At 36.1% G+C, this 20089-nt stretch overlaps 2 protein-coding genes across 2 annotated transcripts; one reads left to right on the forward strand and one right to left on the reverse strand.

The window, feature by feature from the left end:
• Positions 1-9299: 9299 nt before the first annotated feature.
• LOC111907064 (uncharacterized) lies at positions 9300-13447 on the reverse strand. The gene is made up of 9 exons (XM_052767800.1): positions 12968-13447; positions 12450-12549; positions 11847-12353; positions 11020-11332; positions 10749-10890; positions 10440-10667; positions 10261-10379; positions 9994-10203; positions 9300-9801 (listed from the first exon to the last, which is right to left on the reverse strand). The coding sequence occupies exons 1-9, from the start codon at positions 13445-13447 to the stop codon at positions 9300-9302; spliced, it is 2601 nt and encodes an 866-aa protein (XP_052623760.1).
• A 2128-nt stretch (positions 13448-15575) lies between these two features.
• On the forward strand, positions 15576-17372 carry LOC111907065 (uncharacterized). Its single transcript, XM_023902856.2, has 2 exons — positions 15576-16874; positions 16968-17372. The coding sequence occupies exons 1-2, from the start codon at positions 15576-15578 to the stop codon at positions 17370-17372; spliced, it is 1704 nt and encodes a 567-aa protein (XP_023758624.2).
• Positions 17373-20089: the final 2717 nt, after the last annotated feature.

The raw sequence follows: 20089 nt of genomic DNA on the forward strand, positions 1-20089 counted from the left end.
TTTTAGCCCTTCTTTAATAAAGCTGACAATTTTAGTCCCTTTTATAAAAAAAGAGATTTTAAGTCCTTAAATCATTTTCTTGACACATTTGACCTATTGTTAGGTGCATTTCATGCATTCATTTTGTAGTTTTAGTTCATAAAAGTGCATTGCATTTAAGTTTAAACTCATGCATTTTGCATATTTTTCGGGATTTTTCATGATGAGATTCCATTCACACACTTTTATGATATTTCAGGGACTTTTGAAGTTTGGATCTTGATGGAGGAAGTTAAAAGGAGTTGGAGACAATGTTTCAGAATTTTTGGAGCATTTGAAGAGAGAGAATAAAGAAATAAAGAATTTGGCTTCATAGGAGTTTACACGGCCGTGAAAATGATAGCTTATAGTTTACACGGGCCGTATAAACGCATATACAAGAGCATTCTACTTTTCTTGTTTACACGGTCGTGTAAATGGCACCCTTTAATTTACACGGGCCGTGTAAACATCTCGACAGTTTTTAAAGTAGTTTTACTCTCATATAATTCAGACAATCAGTTTTGTTGGAAGTTAATTCAGATTCTGGGCAGAGAGAAGGCGATTTTCAGAGCTTTTGGAAGTAGATTAACACTTGGAATCACTTTAATTTCCTTTTTGTAAGTCAATTTGAAGTTTAAACTTGTTTGATTTGTAGTTTAACCTAGACATGTGTGGTTGATTTCATTATCATTTCCGAGTCTGAATTCTTAAGTATGTGTTGTTAGGTTGTAACTTGAACTTGATTTGTGTTTAACATCTAGTAATCTTTGATTTGATCTTAATCATGTGTTTGGTTTATTCTCTTTTTCACTTGATCAATGAATTAGGGTTTTTATCAATCTAGTTAATCAAATTGTAAAATTCTTATATGTTTTATGATTTGATGTTAGTAACATGCATTTAATTGATTGTAATTAAATCAAAATGAGTGTAATCAAAGATTAAATGTTCATAATCCCAAGCTTATGAGGAATATTGAATATTATCGGTAATTGTTGCAAGAACTTAAAGTCATTTAATGATTTGATGAAAGAGCTTATTTGAATTAAATCAATTAAATGAAGTTTTATTTTTAGAACATGTTTTGAATAAAACATTTTTTGTCAACTTGGATATTAGAGTTTATTAGTATCTAAATTACCAACCTAAATAGAACATAATCATATTCATTTCGCATTTTTCAACATAATACATGTATAAGAATCAGAATCGGAAATGTATTTCTTTTACTAAATTCTGTTAACAATCTTGTTTATTTATGAAGTTTAAATCTAGTTCAAACACAATCCCCCATTTTAATATTATTTGTATTATGTGTGAAAATATGGCAAGATAAGAAGTCATGTATTCATGTGGACCGACCCTGCTTACTCTATACTATCTTTAGTGTATGAAATAACAGTGATTTGAGCTTTATTAATATTATTTTATCCCATTATTTGTTGGTTTGACAGCCAAACAAATTGGCGCCGTTGCCGGAGATACGATAGTACTAATTGTTTATGCCAAGATCTTTTCGCACAGGTACACCTTTACCAATTGATTTGGAGATAGAGAAATCTGCTAAACAAAGAAAGAAGCAAGCCAGACTTTTAAAGAAACAACAACATTCCGGAGCTTCTTCATCAAATCCATCAACCCCATCTTCACCAACATCCAAAAGTACCACCTCATCATCTTCACCTTTACCTGAATCTGAAACCTTTATCCCTACTCCTACCATGGGAGACAACCGTGGCCAAAATCCTCCACGTCCACCACCTGAACAAACCTTTAGACAATGGGCCACTCAAGATGATGAGAATTTTAATCGAGAATTAGAAAGCAATGATGATTTAGATGAATGAGTAATGAATGATATGAACACCAGATCTAAATATTAATCAGCAAATTTTGTATTGAACAGAGAATTCGAATACAATACTGATTACAAGAATAAGCAGAAAGACTCATATCTCTACTTCTATCCTCAGTCCCTATTTATAAGAAACATGAGTGTACAAAAAATACTAAGTCTAGACATTAAGCTTCGACATTAAGTGACTTAGTAAATAAACATGCGAAATAGTCATGACAAGGCTTCGACTTTTATAACAATATGACTCAATATTCTCCCCCTTTGTAAACAGTCAAAGTCACTCAATTTGTGAGAACTTGAGCAACTGAGTGCATTGTCCTTCGTATTTCAGAATACCAAGTAATTATCTTCTTCAGCTCCTTCCTGTCTCCATCATTGTTCTTGGTGCAGTTATTCATACGAACAATAAAGTTCATATATTGCGAAGTTGTATATCTTTCAATATCAACAACTTGAAACAAGAATCTCTTTGCCTTTCCCCTTGTGTCTTTCCCTGTGAACACCATTGCAAATGGTTTGAGACAAATTTCACCAGCCGCATATTTCATCAACTCCGGTTGTGGCTTCGTAGGTTCCATAGCAACATTAACCTTTCTTCCAACACCTGAAGCGAGTTCTTCATCGGTTAAGGCCAAACAATCATAGTAATTATCTATGAATATCTTGAGATGCCCTAGACCAAGTATGAATACATCTAAATCAACCTCCTTCAGATGGTTTTCTTCCATATCTTTCAGAATCAGGGCTACTTGAATGAGATCATTGACATTCATCAAAGGAAAATTAGCAATTGAGAAATTAAATGGTTTGTTGTCAGCTCGAACAACAAAGTATCGAAAGTTCTGAAGTAGATTCTCAAACATGACATCTTTCTTGATAGCCGTTACTCTTTTTATCTTTACCAAAGACCAAACTTCATCTTGATCTTTCCCAAGCACAGCATGAAACCGAATTTTCAAGTATGTGTACTCATCAGGATCTTTGAATTATTCACTGACCTTGTACTGTGCTGTGATAAACATCATTTCGTTAATTGGGAAGTCAAGTTGGCACATGTCTGAATTTGCAGTGGCATAGCTTTTCCTTGGCTTTTTCTCAAAGGCATACACGTGATTCCCCAACACTCTGGATTCAATTGATTCGAACGAATATAACTTCGCAGGATCTCCTTTATTCATTGTCGGAGGGTCATTTTCCCTTAGCCTTAAAATGCTTTGAATATGCCACTATTTCTCAATCTCATCATTAATTTCAGCTTTCTTATCCTCCTTCGACTTTTCTTGAACAATGCCTTTTCCTTTCCCAGTATTTGAAGTATCAGGCTTCGCACTTGAACTTCCTGTATTTGTTGAATCAATTTTAATTCCCTTGGGAATTACTTTTGTAATTGGTTTTGATGTTACAACTCTTGAAGGAATAGAGCTGGTATTCACAGGTAATGTTGTTTTCAGTTGAGTTGAATACACTTTCCCAACAACTTTCGCATCCTCCCCTTTACTTCCTTTTACTTCTCCCCCTTGCACCCCTGTGACAACAGGTGGGGCATTCTTTGGCAAAAGAGAAGTAAAATTTGCTATGGGAGCCAAAGCCTTTTGAATTGCCTGCTCCAACGAAGTGACTTTCAATGTAATAAATTCAAGAGTTAAAATTGTTTGCGAAGTAGGCTTGGATACAATTGCTTTTAGTTCAGTTAACAACTCAATGACCTTAGCGAACTACTCCTTGTCATTTTTGCTCTTGGCTTCGATAGTTGGCGCAGTTGATTGAAAGTCTTTAACAATCTGTGTAAGTGCATCTGCCACAATATCAACCCGTTTTTGCACTATCAAATTTTGCAAAGTTATTTGTTGAAGCTCTTTTGCCATCTCCTGCTTTAATTCTTCGACTTTTAAGTTTACATCCTCCCTTAATTTCTTGACATCTAGGACAAAGAGAACATGGCGTTCTTTTGCAACACTTTTCAATTCTTGTAAGGCACCATCAAAGTTTTTTTCTTGAGCTTTAATCCGAAGCTCATTGTTTTTATCATTGCCATCTATCTTCTCAATTCGTCTTCTTTCAGCTGCTTTGATCATTGCATCAACCTCCATACCAGAAAGTGTATGCTTCGCACCAAAGTCAGCTTGTGACTGAAGGATGGTGTTTAATTTGCGATTCAAGATTTTGAATTGTTTTCCCGACATAAGCATGTGATCAGGTATCTCCTCCTCCTCTGAATTAAAATGTAGTTCTTCAAATGTTCCTCCGAAACCACCTCCTTTTGTTTCATCATCGGAATGATCTTGAGAATATATTGGTTGAGGATTCTCAGGGGATTGAGATGGGAAAAAAGTTGTGAAAGGATGTTTCAAAACGTGATCAAATATGGGTGAAGTTGTAACACAAGGGTTTGGAATGGGAAATGGTGGTAACGAAGTATTTAGGCTTTCAGATGAGATAGGTAACGAAGTGGACAAAACAATAGGTAAGGAAGTGTCGACACTCGTGATAGGTACCCCCGTATCAGATACGTTGACAACCATATCAGAAGTACGTACCTCCTCATTAAATGATTCAGTAGAGACTACTTCGAGTGGAAATGTAGCTGTGGTAGAAACATGCGAAGTGATAGTTGAGGATATATTGGAAGTAGTTACCATCTCTGATGTCAAAATAATCGGAGTGTCAGGAACAACTTCATCTTCTAAAGAACCATCTCTAACAACAAGCTTCATTTTCTTATACAACTTCTCAGTAATGTGCTTCGCAACATCATGGGCTCTCTTTTTCTTAGACATTGGAGAAGTAGGTGCAGGAATTTCTCTAAAGACAATTCCCTTACTACTCACTTGAGTCTTGCGAAGCTTCTTTAAAACTCCTGATTTTGAAGGTATTATCTCCTTCGTAGCCTTGTCAGATCCAATTTCCTTCTGAATATATTCCCCCACTGAAGACTTAGGTAATTCATTCTTTGCTTGTTCTTCATTCTTCGACTTCTTTGCTTGCTTGGAAGATTCACCTTCAACATTCAACAAAACTCCAGTTCGAACATCTGGATTGATAGTCTTCATATAGCTGATGAGCACTTTATGAGTAGAATGTACTTTGCGAAGCATTGTATCAGGAATTCTCTCAATGTTCGTAAATATGTTTTAATCATCCCCCACAACCTTAGGACATTGGTACTTAGTAAACTTTGCAACCTCGACACCTTCAGGAAATTGAATGCCTGCTTTTTCATAAACTTTTTGAAGAATTAAGCTCCAATAACGAGCACATGAAATCCCCTTTTCAACAGTTGTATTTTCAAGACTCTTAATGAATTCCTTCCATAATTGAGTCCCATAATCCACACTGAGATCATAGTATAACCCATTACCATCGCATAAACTTCCATCCTGCCTCTGTCAAGACCTACACTTCGTCCTGTTAAACATCGGAGGAAAATTCCAAAGAGAAAATTCTACATACGTGGAAAGCCTGACTTTCTAAAATCACTTATTTTGTCCAACGGTGGGTGATGTCCCATCTCATTGAACATGTGAACAATCTGTGCATTATGAGGTTTGAAGAAAGGAGTGGTGTTAGGAATCTCCAAGAAACTGATGAACATCAAATTTGTCAATCGAATCCTTTTATCATTCACCAAGTTGAAAGTGATGATGTTTGTTGCTTTGTTGTATGAAGCTGTAGAAGCCTCCATTGATAACCATGTCATCGGAACGGAAAAAGAATTAAACATCACCGTGGCTAAAGGTGATCTTTTCAGAGCAACAATTAGCATCTTACACTCCTATGGATACGTCGACACAATAGCATCAACCTGATAATTGGTACTTTGAATTTTCATCAGAGGTTGTGAGATAATTTCTTCAGTGTTGGATTGATTGGCTGCCATTGTTGAAAACTTTAGAATATCTTCAGAGAAGAATTCTAGGGTTTTTGTTCATCTGAGAATTATGAATTGTGTAAAGATTGTAGTGAAAAATTCCCTTTTTATATATATTGCCCCAAAATTGAACAGTAGATGAATTATAGACTAGGTTATGTGTTCCTGAAAACTCGTAATTACGCGCCATTGTAATGATCATGCCCTATTAAATTCCTTGAAACTAGGGCCAACGGTTACTTTAAACCCTTCGCAATCTCAACTGTTAAAATGAACCCTTCGTTTTTGAGGTTAGGCTCTTTCGTTTATGGGATGTTAAACGAAGTCATATGCCAGACTTGTGAAATCGTCAGCCTAAGTTGGTAGTACTTAGAACCTCAAGGATTTCGTGAGTGCATGTGATCCAAACGAATGAGATAAGAAGCAATTTTAAGAAAAATTTGGGATTCTGTGATGTCAAATTTTATTGACACGAAGCAGTAAAACCCCGGGAAAAGGTTACTTTATTAATTACCAAGAGAGGTAATCAACTGCTTTCATGTGTTCCCGTGATATATAATCGACTACTTATAGAGAAGTATCGAAGGGCTTCTTTTATAGGGTCAATTTGGTGGTTATGCGAATTTTGTTACATATCATCCTAAACATAAGGTGAGTAATTGTAACTGAAATTACTTGTTTGATCATTGAAATCAAAGACAAGTTTGCTTTGGATTATTTTGAAAAGTGACAATGGATTCAGATATATACTCACACGGAAATCATATTCATAAAAAAAATTAAGTGCTGGATCCTGTTGGGAAACAAACCTCGTGGGCTTCGAGCATTTGATCGGGACCACTCATGCGAATGAATATGATTCGGAGTATATGAAATATCAGGTACAGAAACAAAGGTTTCGTATAATTCTGGAACATAGTTCCCCGTCAATTCCTTAATGTGTGAGGATTTTGGGTTTTACTTACTTCACGGACTCATGAAATAAGATCATTAACACAGATTGATGACATGTTTAAATCACGATTGGTTTCATCAAGTGATCTCAAGGACATGTGTCTTTGTGTGTGCATTGTGTTAAGAAATTTTGTGATGAAAAAGATTGTTTGTAAGATCGAATGTACCTCTGTTATTTTTGGACCAAACAGAAAACTCTTAACTAATGTGAGAAGAGCAAGGTATCTCGTTGGACTTATGCGAATGTAAGCCGAATTGGGAAGAAACTTTCGTAAAAAAAATTTCATTAAGGCTTTCGTTTGATACACATAGAGTCATTTGACGCTTGGGTCGACATGCAGCAGCATGCTTCTAGGGACACCCTAACTAGTATATAGTTCAAAGAAATAATACCTTCCCATAGATACCTAAGCATGTTCTCTTCGAATTTTGCTCCCACTAGTACTGAAAAACACAAATCTAAAAGAACAAAATTAAAAGAACAAAAATCTTTTTGTATTTTTTTTTTCAAAACAAAATTTAAGAAATTAAAAAAAAATAAGAAAATGTTTTTGGAATTTTTGAATATTTAGAAAATGAAATACAAAGCAAAAGAAAATCTAACTACAAACAAATGAAAATATTTTTGGTTTTTCACGTTTTCTCAATGCTTAAAAAAAATTAATTGAAGTTACCCAAAATGCGAATGAGAATCATAGCGAAGCCACTTAACGCATAGTAACTTCTGAATGATTCCGACTTAGATCCGCTGACTGAACATTTCTTTACTTGACAAACTCCTTTCATCCTTGAGTGATGTTATTTGACACTGAATTCGCATCGAGCATTCCTAAACCTGCTAAAATTCTCACAAAAGATTTTTCATCAAGAGCTTTAGTAAAAATATCAGCAAGTTGTTCAGTGGTCTTAACAAAATGTACTTTAATATTCCCTTCCTCGACATGATCTTTGATAAAGTGATATCGAAGAGCAATGTGTTTTGTCTTTGAGTGCTGTACAGGATTATGACAAATGTGAATTGCACTTTGAGAATCACAGTACAAGGGAATCTTTTTCATATTTATTGCATAGTCACGAAGTTGACTTTGAATCCAAATAATTTGAGAAGTACAGACAGCAGCTGAAATATATTCAGCTTCAGCAGTGGAGATAGCAACACAAGTTTGCTTCTTCGATTGCCAACTCACCAGCTTCCCATCCAAATGTTGACATCCACCACTTGTGCTCTTTCGATCTAAAGTACATCCCCCTATGTCAGCATCTGAAAAAGCTTGAATGAAAAATCCCAAATTCGAAGGATACCAGAGTCCTAAAGACATTGTCCCCTTAAGATAGCGAAAAATGTTTTTCACTGCAGTTAAGTGAGGTTCTTTGGGATTAGCTTGGTACCTAGCACAATTACACACTGAAAACATAATATCGGGCCTACTTGTAGTTAAGTACAATAAAGACCCTATCATGCTTCGATAAAGTGTTAGATCAACAGCAGGGGCATTTAACGAAGGAGTTAGTCTTGTTCCCACTGCCATTGACACTCTAAGCTTTGCACAGTTTGTCATTCCAAACTTCTCGAGCAGATTCTTCGTGTATTTTTCTTGATTGATAAAAATTCCATCCTTATTCTGTCTTATATTCAACCCAAGAAAATTATTTATTTTTCCCATCATGCTCATTTCGAATTGACTTTTCATAAGATTTTCGAATTCAGTAGACAATTTAGGGTCAGTTGAGCCAAAAATAATATCGTCAACATCAATTTGAACAACCATTAGATGATTACCCACTTTCTATCGAAATAGTGTGGGATCAACTGATCCTTGCTTACATTTTGACTGTTTCAAGAAATTGGGAAGACTTGCATACCACGCTCGTGGTGCTTGTTTTAACCCATAAACTGCTTTGTCTAGAATGTAGACATGATTAGGATGTTCCTCACTCACAAAGCCAGGTGGTTGTTCAACATAGACCGTTTCTTCTAGCTCCCCATTCAAGAATGCGCACTTAACGTCCATTTGATAAACATCAAAATTTTTGTGAGCTGCATAGGCTAAAAATATGCGAACTGCCTCGAGTCTTGCGACAGAGGCGAAGGTTTCTTCATAATCAATTCCTTCTTGTTGTGAATATCCTTTTACTACAAGCTTAGCTTTGTTGCGAATAATATTGCCATCTTTGTCGGTTTTATTTTTGAAAATCCATTTTAATCCGACAATCAAAACATCAGAAGGTTTAGGAATAAGTCTCCAAACCTTGTTGCGTTCGAATTCAGCCTATTCAGATTACATGGCAACAACCCAATCTGAGTGTTCCATTGCATTCTTTACTATCTTTGGCTCTATTTTCGAAATAAAAACATTAAACATACACAATTCTTGATTCACATTAAGTACCTCATTTTTGGCACGAATCTGAGCTCTAGTCAACACACCTTCTTGAGGATTCCCTATGACCTGTTTTTTGGGATGACGTTTTTTCCATTTTTCCATTGGTGGATATGTCGGATCGAAGTCTAATGGTGCATCCTCATACACCTCTTCGTTTTCAGTTCTAGCAACTGAAATGTTGTCATCAACTTCATACTCCCCCTCAACTGAACGTTCAAGCTCCCATCTCAACTTGATTATCTTCATTCCTTTTCTCCCCCTCGAAAGTATGTCCATCTTGAACATTGATTTCATCAGTCGTATGCTCCCCCTCCATACGAACTTCAGGCATGCTTTCGCTACTATTTGAATCAGACGTATGAGGAGAGTCATCAATATGTTTTGAGGGTTCTGGTGATTGATTATTAGTAGCATGAATTTCAACATCGATCACCCTATCAGGAATACCAAAAATTAATTCATAATCAAAATCAATAGTATTTTCATTTTCAACTGGATTATTTGAATCAGCAATGATGGGCTTTTGTTCAATTTTGCGATCTATCTGCTTAAGAAAATAGTCATCAAAGGTTAAGTTGAAATTCTCTTCAACTTTTTGTGTTCGCTTGTTTACTACTCTGTATGCAACAGAATTATGCGAATATCCTAAGAATATGCCTTCATCTGCCTTCGCATCAAATTTGGAGAGATTATCTTTTAAGTTCATTATAAAACACCTGCAACCAAAGACATGTAAAAATTTTACATTAGGTTTTCGATTGTTAAGTATTTCATATGGAGTAATATTGAATCTTCGATGAATAAATGAATGATTATGAGTAAAACACGCAGTTGACACAGCTTCTGCCCAAAGATATTGAGGTAAGTTTGCATATGTTAGCATAGTCCTTGCCGCTTCGCATAGAGACCTATTCCTCCTTTCAACCACGCCATTTTTTTGTGGTGTATATGGTGATGAAAAAATATGCGAAATTCCCTTAGCTGTGATAAAAGAATCCAGCTTTAGATTTTTAAACACAGAACCATTATTGCTTTTGATCTTGCAAACATTCTTTTTAAGACTCATCTCAATCTTCTTGATAAAGTCGATCATCATCTGAGCAACCTCAGATTTTAACCTGAGAAAAAATACCCATGTAAATCGAGAAAAATCATCAACATTAACTAAAATGTACCACCTTTTATTGAGTGTCTCAACAGTCGACGACACACATAAGTCGATGTTAAGAAGTTCCAACGGTTCTACGATATTCAAATCTATAATGATTGGATGTCCTTTTCTGTGTTGTTTTCCCTGTTCGCAAGCTGCACATAAAGTATCATTATCAAATTTAAGCACAGGCAAACCTCAAACCAAATCTTCAGTGACAAGTTTATTGATATTGCGAAATTTCAAGTGAGACAATCTGCGATACCATAGCCAGCTAATATCATTTGAAGCCTTCGACAAGAGACACACTATTGGTTTTCCCACAATCGGTTTGATGTCGAGTGTGAACATATCGCCATATCTTTTTGACTTGAGAAGCACTTCATTTGTATTCACTTTTGATATGATGTTGCCTTCTTCATTAAACACCACCTGATTTCCAGTTCCCACAACAAGTTGCGAAACACTAATCAATTTATGTTGAAGACCTTCGACATAAGCAACTCTATTTACTGTGAATTGTCCATTTGTGACTTTTCCATAGCCCTTCACTTGACATTTATGATTGTTGCCAAATTTGACTACTCTAGCATTTTCCAAGCTTTTATAATCTCGCAAGTTCTCCTTTCTTCCCGTCATGTGACGAGAGCAACCACTGTCAATATACCATTTCGAATCATATAGTTTATCACACATCATCTACAATTAATGAAAAATTTTAGGAACCCAACATTTTTTGGGTCCTTCATTAGTATCATTAAACAGATTCTTAGAATTTAAAAACCAGGTTTTTAGTTTTTCCTTCACACTTTGAATTAAATCAACATCATCTAATCTAGATATTGAAATAAAGTTGTTCGGTAGTTTTGGGTTTTCCTTGATTTTCACCTCAGCATTTGCAACCTGCTTAACTTTCATAACTGGTTTCCATTTTTGTACTGGAACGGTTGAACCATTAGACGATAAACTTTCAGCATAAGATTCATTCACATATTTTTCGAATGCAGTCTTGATTTGTTGTTGTGAAAATTTGTCATTTTGAAATTGTTTTCCTTTTCCTTCTAGCCAACTGTTGATCGAATTTACATTAGATTTTCCTTTTGTGTAAGAAACTTTGGTTGGTTTTGTGATTGAATGATTTGGAAAATTTGGTTGTTTAGGTGAAAATCTTGTTTTTGTTTGGGATGTAACATTCAAAATTGGTGAATTATTCGTTGATTTTACAACATTTTGAAACTTACGATCATTCACAAAGATATGCGAAGTCTCATATTTTCTAATGTTATCATATTTTTGAATAAATCCCACCTTTTTATTTTTCAAATCCTGTGTTTTAACATCATTAGGCTTTTCGTTAGACACTATTTGCCAAAAAAATTGCCTTTCGTGCTTTTCTTTTCGAAACATTGTTTTCACATGAAAATTTTCCAACCATCACTTTAAATTCGTGAGAATTCAATTTCACTTCAGATTTTGTTTTACCATCTTTTTGAAACACTTTCTATTCTTTTGCATTTTTAACCACCCATTTTTGTGATGATTTCTGATTTTAAAAAGCATATGGGTTTTGAGTTAAATTGTTTTCTACCACATTTTGATTTGCGTAGAAACCTTTGGTAGTTAATCGTTTGTTATCAATTTCAACCATTTTGTTAAATTCAGGCTTTATTTGCTCAACATTTCCAGTAGTTACGAACACTTGGTTTGGAAAAACCGTTTTATCAGTGCATGTAAAATTCGGATAGACAACCGTGTTGGTTTCCAAGTAGTGTGCACCTTTGGCATTAAGAACTTGGTGGAATTCCTTCGAGTCACCATATACTTGCTCAACAAAAACGCGTGTAGGTGATGTTTCAGTCGAAACATTCTTCTCTTTCTTACATTCACATGAAGTTTTCATTTCTTCATCATCATCAGTGTCATCTGTTTGGCTACTTCGAACTTCCACATCATCAAAGTCAAAAAGTTGCGAAGTTGAGGGTTTGTTAGTGTCAACCTTCACTATCGAATCAACTACAATTTCTTTACCTTTGACCTTAGATGTTATATTAATTACAGACAGTTTAGAATAATCAATCTTTTCTTCCTCTTCGATTTCACTAATTTCACTCACATTATCTGAATTATCATCGACATCAGCATAATTGAGTTGAGAATCAAGAGTCGAAATCTCAGTTTTCTTTAAGATCCTAATTTGTTCATTCTTTGTTAAACTATCATTTACAATATCTACCAATTCATCAGCATCCAGAAATTCTGACAATACCATATGCAAATCTATCATCAGGTATTTTGTCAAACTGAGAAATAGTATCTTCACAATCATAAGATATAACATTAACTTTTTCACGTTCAAAAGCAAGAAAAGGAAGTAATTTTCTATGTTGTTCTTTGCTTATTTCAGATGAATGATGTAAAGCAGTTAACTTTGCATAAAGTCTTTTAGCTGAATTACAGTAGATGTTTCGTTGAGCTAACAACAATCTAACGTCTTTATCTAACCTATCCCTATCAGAATTAACATTTTTCATCTGAAGTTCAAGATAGTCTACCCTGATTTGATTTATGTCTAATTGTCTTCGTGTCTCAGCTAGTTGTGTTTTTAGATTTTGAGCCTCAGTACTAGCAGACAAAATAACAACATCAAAATAAGCAACAGTATCATCGAAAGCAGTTATTTCAGCATCATAAGCAATTAAAGGAATATTAAAAGATTCAAGAATAGCACGTACCTTGGTGGTCATAGGAGACTTATCAGTGGATTTGGACACGAAGCAATGTCCAGAGATTTCTTCTTCTTCTTCGCTATTCTTCTCAAAACTAGCGAACATCGCACTGTGGGTAAGGTGCCTCATTTCTTCATCATCTGAACCTGAAGACCAGATTTGGTAGGTTCCACTTTCATCATTGTCCATCTCTCCCTTCGCAACCAAAGACAACCCTTTTTCTTTTGCTCGAACTTCCTCAAGCTTTTCAGCATAGTAAGCTTCATCTTTAACTTTGGATTTCTTTTCATCCTTCTTCCTTAACATGCAGTCAGCTGCGAAGTGGTTAGCTCCATTACAGTAATGACAATTGACTCCTGAGTCACCTTTCAGCTTTTTCTCTGCCTTCAATTCCTTCACATTTTCATCTACCTTCTCATACTTCTCATACTTCTTCTTTTCCTCACCTCCAATCTTTACTCCAGCTTTCTCAAAACTACTTCGCATCTCCTTGCATACTCTTTGGTTTGAATGGCTTCTTAAAAAAATTTCTTTACTCTGTTGTTAGAGTAAAATGGAACTGCCTCATCATCAGAATTCATCAGGAACCCCTCATCATCCGATCCTTCCTTTTCAACAGACTCAACTTCATTCATTTTCGACACCAATGCCAGTGGTCCACCCAAACTTTGTTTCGACTCTTCTAACATTTTAGCCACTTCGTTTTCGTGTGTCTTTAGCTGATTGTATAGATCATTCAAACTTGAAGTGTCAAAGCTCTGCTAATTCTTTATCATCATGCTCACACTTTGCCATTCTTTGCGAAGCCCCATGATGAATGTAAGATTAAATTCCATATGGGACCTTGTGATTCCATACCTGCTGCATCGATAAATGAGTTCATTCAGACAATCATAGTAATTTTCAATTGTCTCATCATCCTTCTGTCTGAACTCTTTAAGCTCAACAAGACATTTTTTAACAGAGTTGATCTTTTTCTTTTCACTTCCCTGGTATTTTTCTTTCAAAGTGATCCAGGTATCTGTTGTTGTTTTACAACCACGAATGTAGTTATAAACCACAGGTGGCAAAGCACCTCTCAGCTCTCACATACATCTCTTCACATTCTTTTTCATATGATCACCTTGATTACTGAATGGATCTGAAGTTCCAGAGGCACCTAATGTTTGAACATTCGTAGGAGGTAGAACTGATCCATTGATACAGTTCCAGAGCTCCTCATCAATCCCATTCAGATAATCTTCCATTCTGTCAGCCCATTGATCATAATATTCTGGAATCAACATTGGAATTTTAGTAGAAGAACCAAGCAAAAGAGAGTATAAGGTCATAGTGTTCATGTTAAAGTTCGCCATTGTTGAACACAAAGAATTTGATGAAAAACTTGAAAAACTTGATGAATTTGTTAACCGGTCAAATGAATTGATCACAAATTGCTAATCGAATACTCGACTAAACAATTCAGATGCAGAATCAATTCAAATCTGAAGATCAAGAGAGATTTTTAGAACCAAAAGCGCGGAAATATTTTGAATAAACTTGTAACTCAAAATGCAAATGATTCTAGAATGAAAATCAGATCAATACAGTTTGAATCCTGCTCTGATACCAATTGATGAGAATTGTAATCGAGAATTAGAAAGCAATCATGATTTAGATGAATGAGTAATGAATGATATGAACACCAGATCTAAATATTAATCAGCAAATTTTTTATTGAACAAAGAATTCGAATACAATATTGATTACAAGAATAAGCAGAAAGACTCATATCTCTACTTCTATCCTCAGTCCCTATTTATAGGAAACATGAGTGTGCAAAAAATACTAACTCTAGACATTAAGCTTCGACATTAAGTGACTTAGTAAATAAGCATGCGAAATAGTCAAGACAAGGCTTCGACTTTTATAACAATATGACTCAACACAAGATGTCACCCAACAACCTTTGTGCATAAATTACCCTGCAGCAATCAACTGTGAACTCAAGTCTGGACTAATCCATTTATTACCCTCATTCCGTGGTCTTGAGAATGAAGACCCACATAAGTTCCTTAAGGAATTTCATGTTGTCTGTTTGGGTATGAAGCCACATGAAGTTACAGAAGATCAAATCAAGTTAAGGGCATTCCCCTTTGCTTTACAAGATTCAGCCAAGGAGTGGTTATATAATTTACCACTGGGGTCAGTCACAACATGGAATGAACTTGCAAGGATGTTTCTGGATAAATATTTTCCAGAAATGAGAGCTTCAGCTATACGCAAAGAGATAATTGGTATCAAGCAACAAAAGAGAGAAGCCTTGCACACTTATTGGGAACGGTTCAAGAAATTGTGTTCAAGATGTCCAAAACATGGGATTACAGAATATCAATTGTTGCAGTATTTTTGTGAAGGAATGTCATCTTGGGATAGGAGATTACTCAATGCATCAAGTGGTGGATCTATAGCTGATAAGACTCCAACAGAAATCAGAGTTCTTATCAAGAACATGGCAGAAGAGTCCAAGCATACAGTCCAAGAAAAAGAATAGTACAGTGATGCACCAAGAGGAGTGAAAGAAATTTCTACCCCAAAAATTGAAAGTCAACTTTCTGAGTTGACTAAAGCAGTGATGATGCTTGCAAAGGACAAGGGTGTGCAACCACCAACAGTTAGACCTTGTGGTATTTGTACACAAGTTGGATATCCCACTGATATGTGCCTAATGTTACAAGAAGATGTAGAGCTAGTTCAAGCTATGGGATTTTCAAGTCAACAACAAGGAAACTTCCAACCAAGAAGCAATCCAAATTTGCATCAACCTAATGCCAATTTTCAGCCAAGACCACCACCTTATCAACCAAGACCCCCATTTCAAAATCAAATGCATCACCAACAAAGTTATCAACTACATTTCCAGCCAACTCAAACTCCTCATCAATCTCAATTCCATCCTCAAAACATGCATCAAGGAAGTAGTTCAAGCGGATCGGGAATGTCTTTGGAAGACATTGTTAAGATTTTAGCCACAAGTACTCAAACATTTCAAAATGATACCAAGGCGAGCATCAAGACTTTGGAGCAACAAATGACTCAACTCGCCACTTCTATGAGTAAATTGGAGTCACAAGGCAAACTACCCATGCAAACCGAGAAGAATCCAAAACATAGTGCATGTGCCATCACTTTGAGGAATGGCAAAGAATATGAAGGTCCTAAAATGATTGTAGAGGAAGAAGAGATGGAACTAGATAAAAAAGAAGAGAAGTCAAAAACACCTTCAAAGCAAGTTCCTATTGAGGCAAAAGTCACTCCTCCCCTATTTCCTTCAAGGTTAAGCGAGTCAAAGCGAGAGAAGGAAGACAATGAAATTATGGAGATGTTCAGGAAGGTTGAGGTAAATATTCCTCTTATTGATGCCATCAAACAAGTACCTAGGTATGCTAAATTCCTTAAGGAATTATGTACATCCAAGAAAAAGTTGAAAAGGAATGAAACTGTTAAAGTAAGAGCAAATGTGTCTGCAGTGTTACAGAAAAGACTACCTCAAAAATGTAAGGGTCCGGGTGTTTTCACGGTTCCTTGCAAATTAGGTAATCTTCATGTTCCACAGGCTATGCTAGACCTTGGAGCTTCTATCAATGTTTTGCCATATTCCATTTTTAAAACTTTAAATATTAGCACATTGAAGAAGACTGGGGTAATCATTCAATTGGCTAATAGATCTTTAGTACATCCCAAAGGTGTGCTAGAAGATGTGTTAGTCCAAGTGAATGAATTAGTGTTTCCAGCAGATTTTTATGTCCTTGACATGGATGATGATGACTCACCAAATTTGAGTTCAATTCTCCTAGGAAGACCCTTTTTGAAAACAGACAGGACAAAAATTGATGTTTATGATGGTACATTGTCCATGGAATTTGATGGGGAGGTGATAAATTTTAATATCTATGATGCTATGAGATATCCAAGTGATATTTCATCTTTGAATTTTGTGGATGTCATTGAACCATTGACAGAGTAGTGTTTTGATTTATCCAATCTTGATGTGTTAGCTCTCATTTTAGACAGGAATCTTCAAAAGGAAAGAGTGGAAAAACTTGCCAATCAATTTACAATTGATAAAGAGATTATGGAGGTTGTGTCTTGCATGGATGAGAAGAAGAAAATGAGGTTTGATGTTCCAAAGCTGAAAATACCAATGTCTAATGAGAAACTTGTACCTTCTATTGTGCAGGCACCGAAATTGGAGCTCAAAACTTTATCCGAGCATCTCAAGTACGCATATCTTGGAGACAAAGAAACTTTGCCAGTGATCATCTCCACCAAGTTGTCAACAAAAGAAGAGGAAGAGCTTGTCACCACTTTGAAAGAGTATAAAGAAGCTATTGGGTGGACTATAGTTGACATCAAAGGGCTAAGTCCTTAACTTTGCATGCACAAAATCCTTATGGAAAAAGACTACAAGCCTTCCAGAGAAGCTCAAAGGCGTTTGAATCCTCCAATGATGGAGGTAGTGAAGAAAGAAATTTTGAAGTTGTTGAATGCGGGGATGATCTACCCTATATCAGATAGCAAGTGGGTAAGTCTGGTCCAAGTTGTGCCTAAGAAGACAGGTATTACCGTTACAAAGAATGACCAAGGTGAGTTAGTCCCCACCCGTGTGCAAAACGGGTGGAGAGTTTGTATTCATTATAGAAGACTTAATTCCTCAACCCGGAAAGACCATTTCCCACTTCCCTTCATTGATCAAATGTTGGAAAGGTTAGCGGGAAAAACACATTATTGTTCCTTGGATGGGTATTCCGGTTTCCATCAAATACCCATTGCACCCGAGGACCAAGAAAAAACTACTTTCACATGGCTGTGTAAACTTATGCCTATAGTTTCCATGGGCCGTGTAAACGACCAGACCATAGCAGATCAGACGCAGCGTTTACACGGGTGTGTAAATGCTACCCTTTAGTTTACACGGGCCGTGTAAACGTAAAAACAGATTTGGACGATTTTAAGGCTAAAACTCGATTTTTTTACCTCATTCTTTTCACATAACCTGCGATTCTTCTCCTCCCTACTGCCCCTTTCGAAAAAAAAACCCTTCAAAATACTCAATCTTCCTCAATTTTGCATCAAAAATCAAGCTCCAAGGTATGGATTCTTCTCTTTTCTTCATCTTCTTTATCTTCCACCTCTATTCCACCCTTTTCACGGCCGATTTTGGGGTTTTTGAGCAAACCCTAGAATTTTTGAACTTCAAAATCTCGACCTAATGCTTGATATTTCTTGTAGGATAATCTTGGGGAAAGCATGGGGAAGCATTGGATATCACCCTACCACCATTTTCAAGCACAAATTGGTATAATTGTTCCAAACTCTTACTTTGTGCATTTAGATGAACCATATTCCTTTTTGGGTGATTTTTGGTGAAACTTGCGAGTTCTTGTGCTTCAATTGTCCTAAATTGCGTGCAATACTTTGTTGATTCATTTGGGTAATGGCTTCCCGGGGTAAAAGACCTAGAATTGGAACTTCACATGATGAACAAGACCCACATCCCATGGATAACCCTTATGAATTTGGTATTATTTTTGAGACCAATCGACAAGAGATCTTGTTAGCAGAACAATGGGAGATCAAAAGATTGTGGACATCCAAGCTCTCAAGGATTTACATATCTATAAAGGTGTCCACAAGATCTTCAAAAACATAGGACGAGAAGGTCTTTTGAATCTACATGCAGTCAGTTATCAAACACCAATGTTGGAACTATTTTCCTCAATCACCTTTGACTATCAAACCCATCTCCTTACTTTCCGTTTGCTCAATCAAACCCATCAATTTCATGCCAACATCCTTTGTGATATCATTGGTGCTTATAAAGCAAGAAGGGATGTATACACAGCAAAGGGCAGAAAAAATGTCATTTTTGAGCAAAACTGTGCAAGTTTTTGGAGAAGCATCTCTTGTGAGTATGAGTATCAGTCAGGCACAGCCAAAGCTTCTAGCATTATTCATCCAGTCTTGAAAGTCACCCACCGGATCATTGCTTCTCTCTTATTTCCTCAAGAAGAGATTAGCAAGGCTAATAAGAGAGAGTTAGATGTTTTGTGGTGTATGATAAACAAGCCTGTAGAAGTCCCTCATTTTGGGTGTTGGGTAATTCAGAAAATGCTCAGAAGTGCTACGAGCAATGGTGGGCAGCTACATTGTGGAGGCATGGTTTCTATTATTGTTGGGCATCTTGGCCTCCATCTACCCAATAACCCAACAAATATAGTCACGGGCCGTACTCGTCTATCAATTGATGTTATGGAAACAATGCATCTTTTCCACCGCCTTCCCACTGGGGATGTTCATTGGACAGTAGATGGGAAAGAGTATCTACGCATTGACATCAGAAACAAGAAGATACTCAATTTAGCCAATGACATTGCATCAACCACTTGGAAACTCAAATCCAACTTAGGTGTTGTAGTAGACCATAATCCTCCACCATCTCCTCCTACTGCTCCTACTGCTGGTGCCTCTAGCTCATCTCACCCCATTCTTTTTCCTGAACACAATCTTTACATGGGCGAGTTTGCATGCTTGAACCACCATTACACCAGCATACAGCGGGAAGTCGGAGAAATTTATACGGGTGTCGCTGAAATCACTTCTGAATATTAGGACTACCGTAACTTGTAAGAAGAGCGTTGGGCCCAACAAGAGCTGTGGTGGGCTGAACAAGATCAGAGATGCGTCGCTCAAGAGCAGCATAACCGCAACATTCATCACCTACTAAGCGATTGTTTGGTTGTCAAACCAACAAATAATGGGATAAAATAATATTAATAAAGCTCAAATCACTGCTATTTCTTATACTAAAGATAGTATAGAGTAAGCATGGTCGGTCCACAGGAATACAGGACTTCTTATCTTGCCATATTTTCACAAATAATACAAATAATATTAAAATGGGGGATTGTGTTTGAACTAGATTTAAACTTCATAAATAAACAAGATTGTAAACAGAATTTAGTAAAAGAAATACATTTCCGATTCTGATTATTATGCATGTATTATGTTGAAAGATGCAAAATGAATATGATTATGTTCTATCTAGGTTGGTAATTTAGATACTAATAAACTCTAATATCCAAGTTG

This window comes from Lactuca sativa, chromosome 9 (assembly GCF_002870075.4).
Source record: "Lactuca sativa cultivar Salinas chromosome 9, Lsat_Salinas_v11, whole genome shotgun sequence".
NCBI lineage: Eukaryota > Viridiplantae > Streptophyta > Magnoliopsida > Asterales > Asteraceae > Lactuca > Lactuca sativa.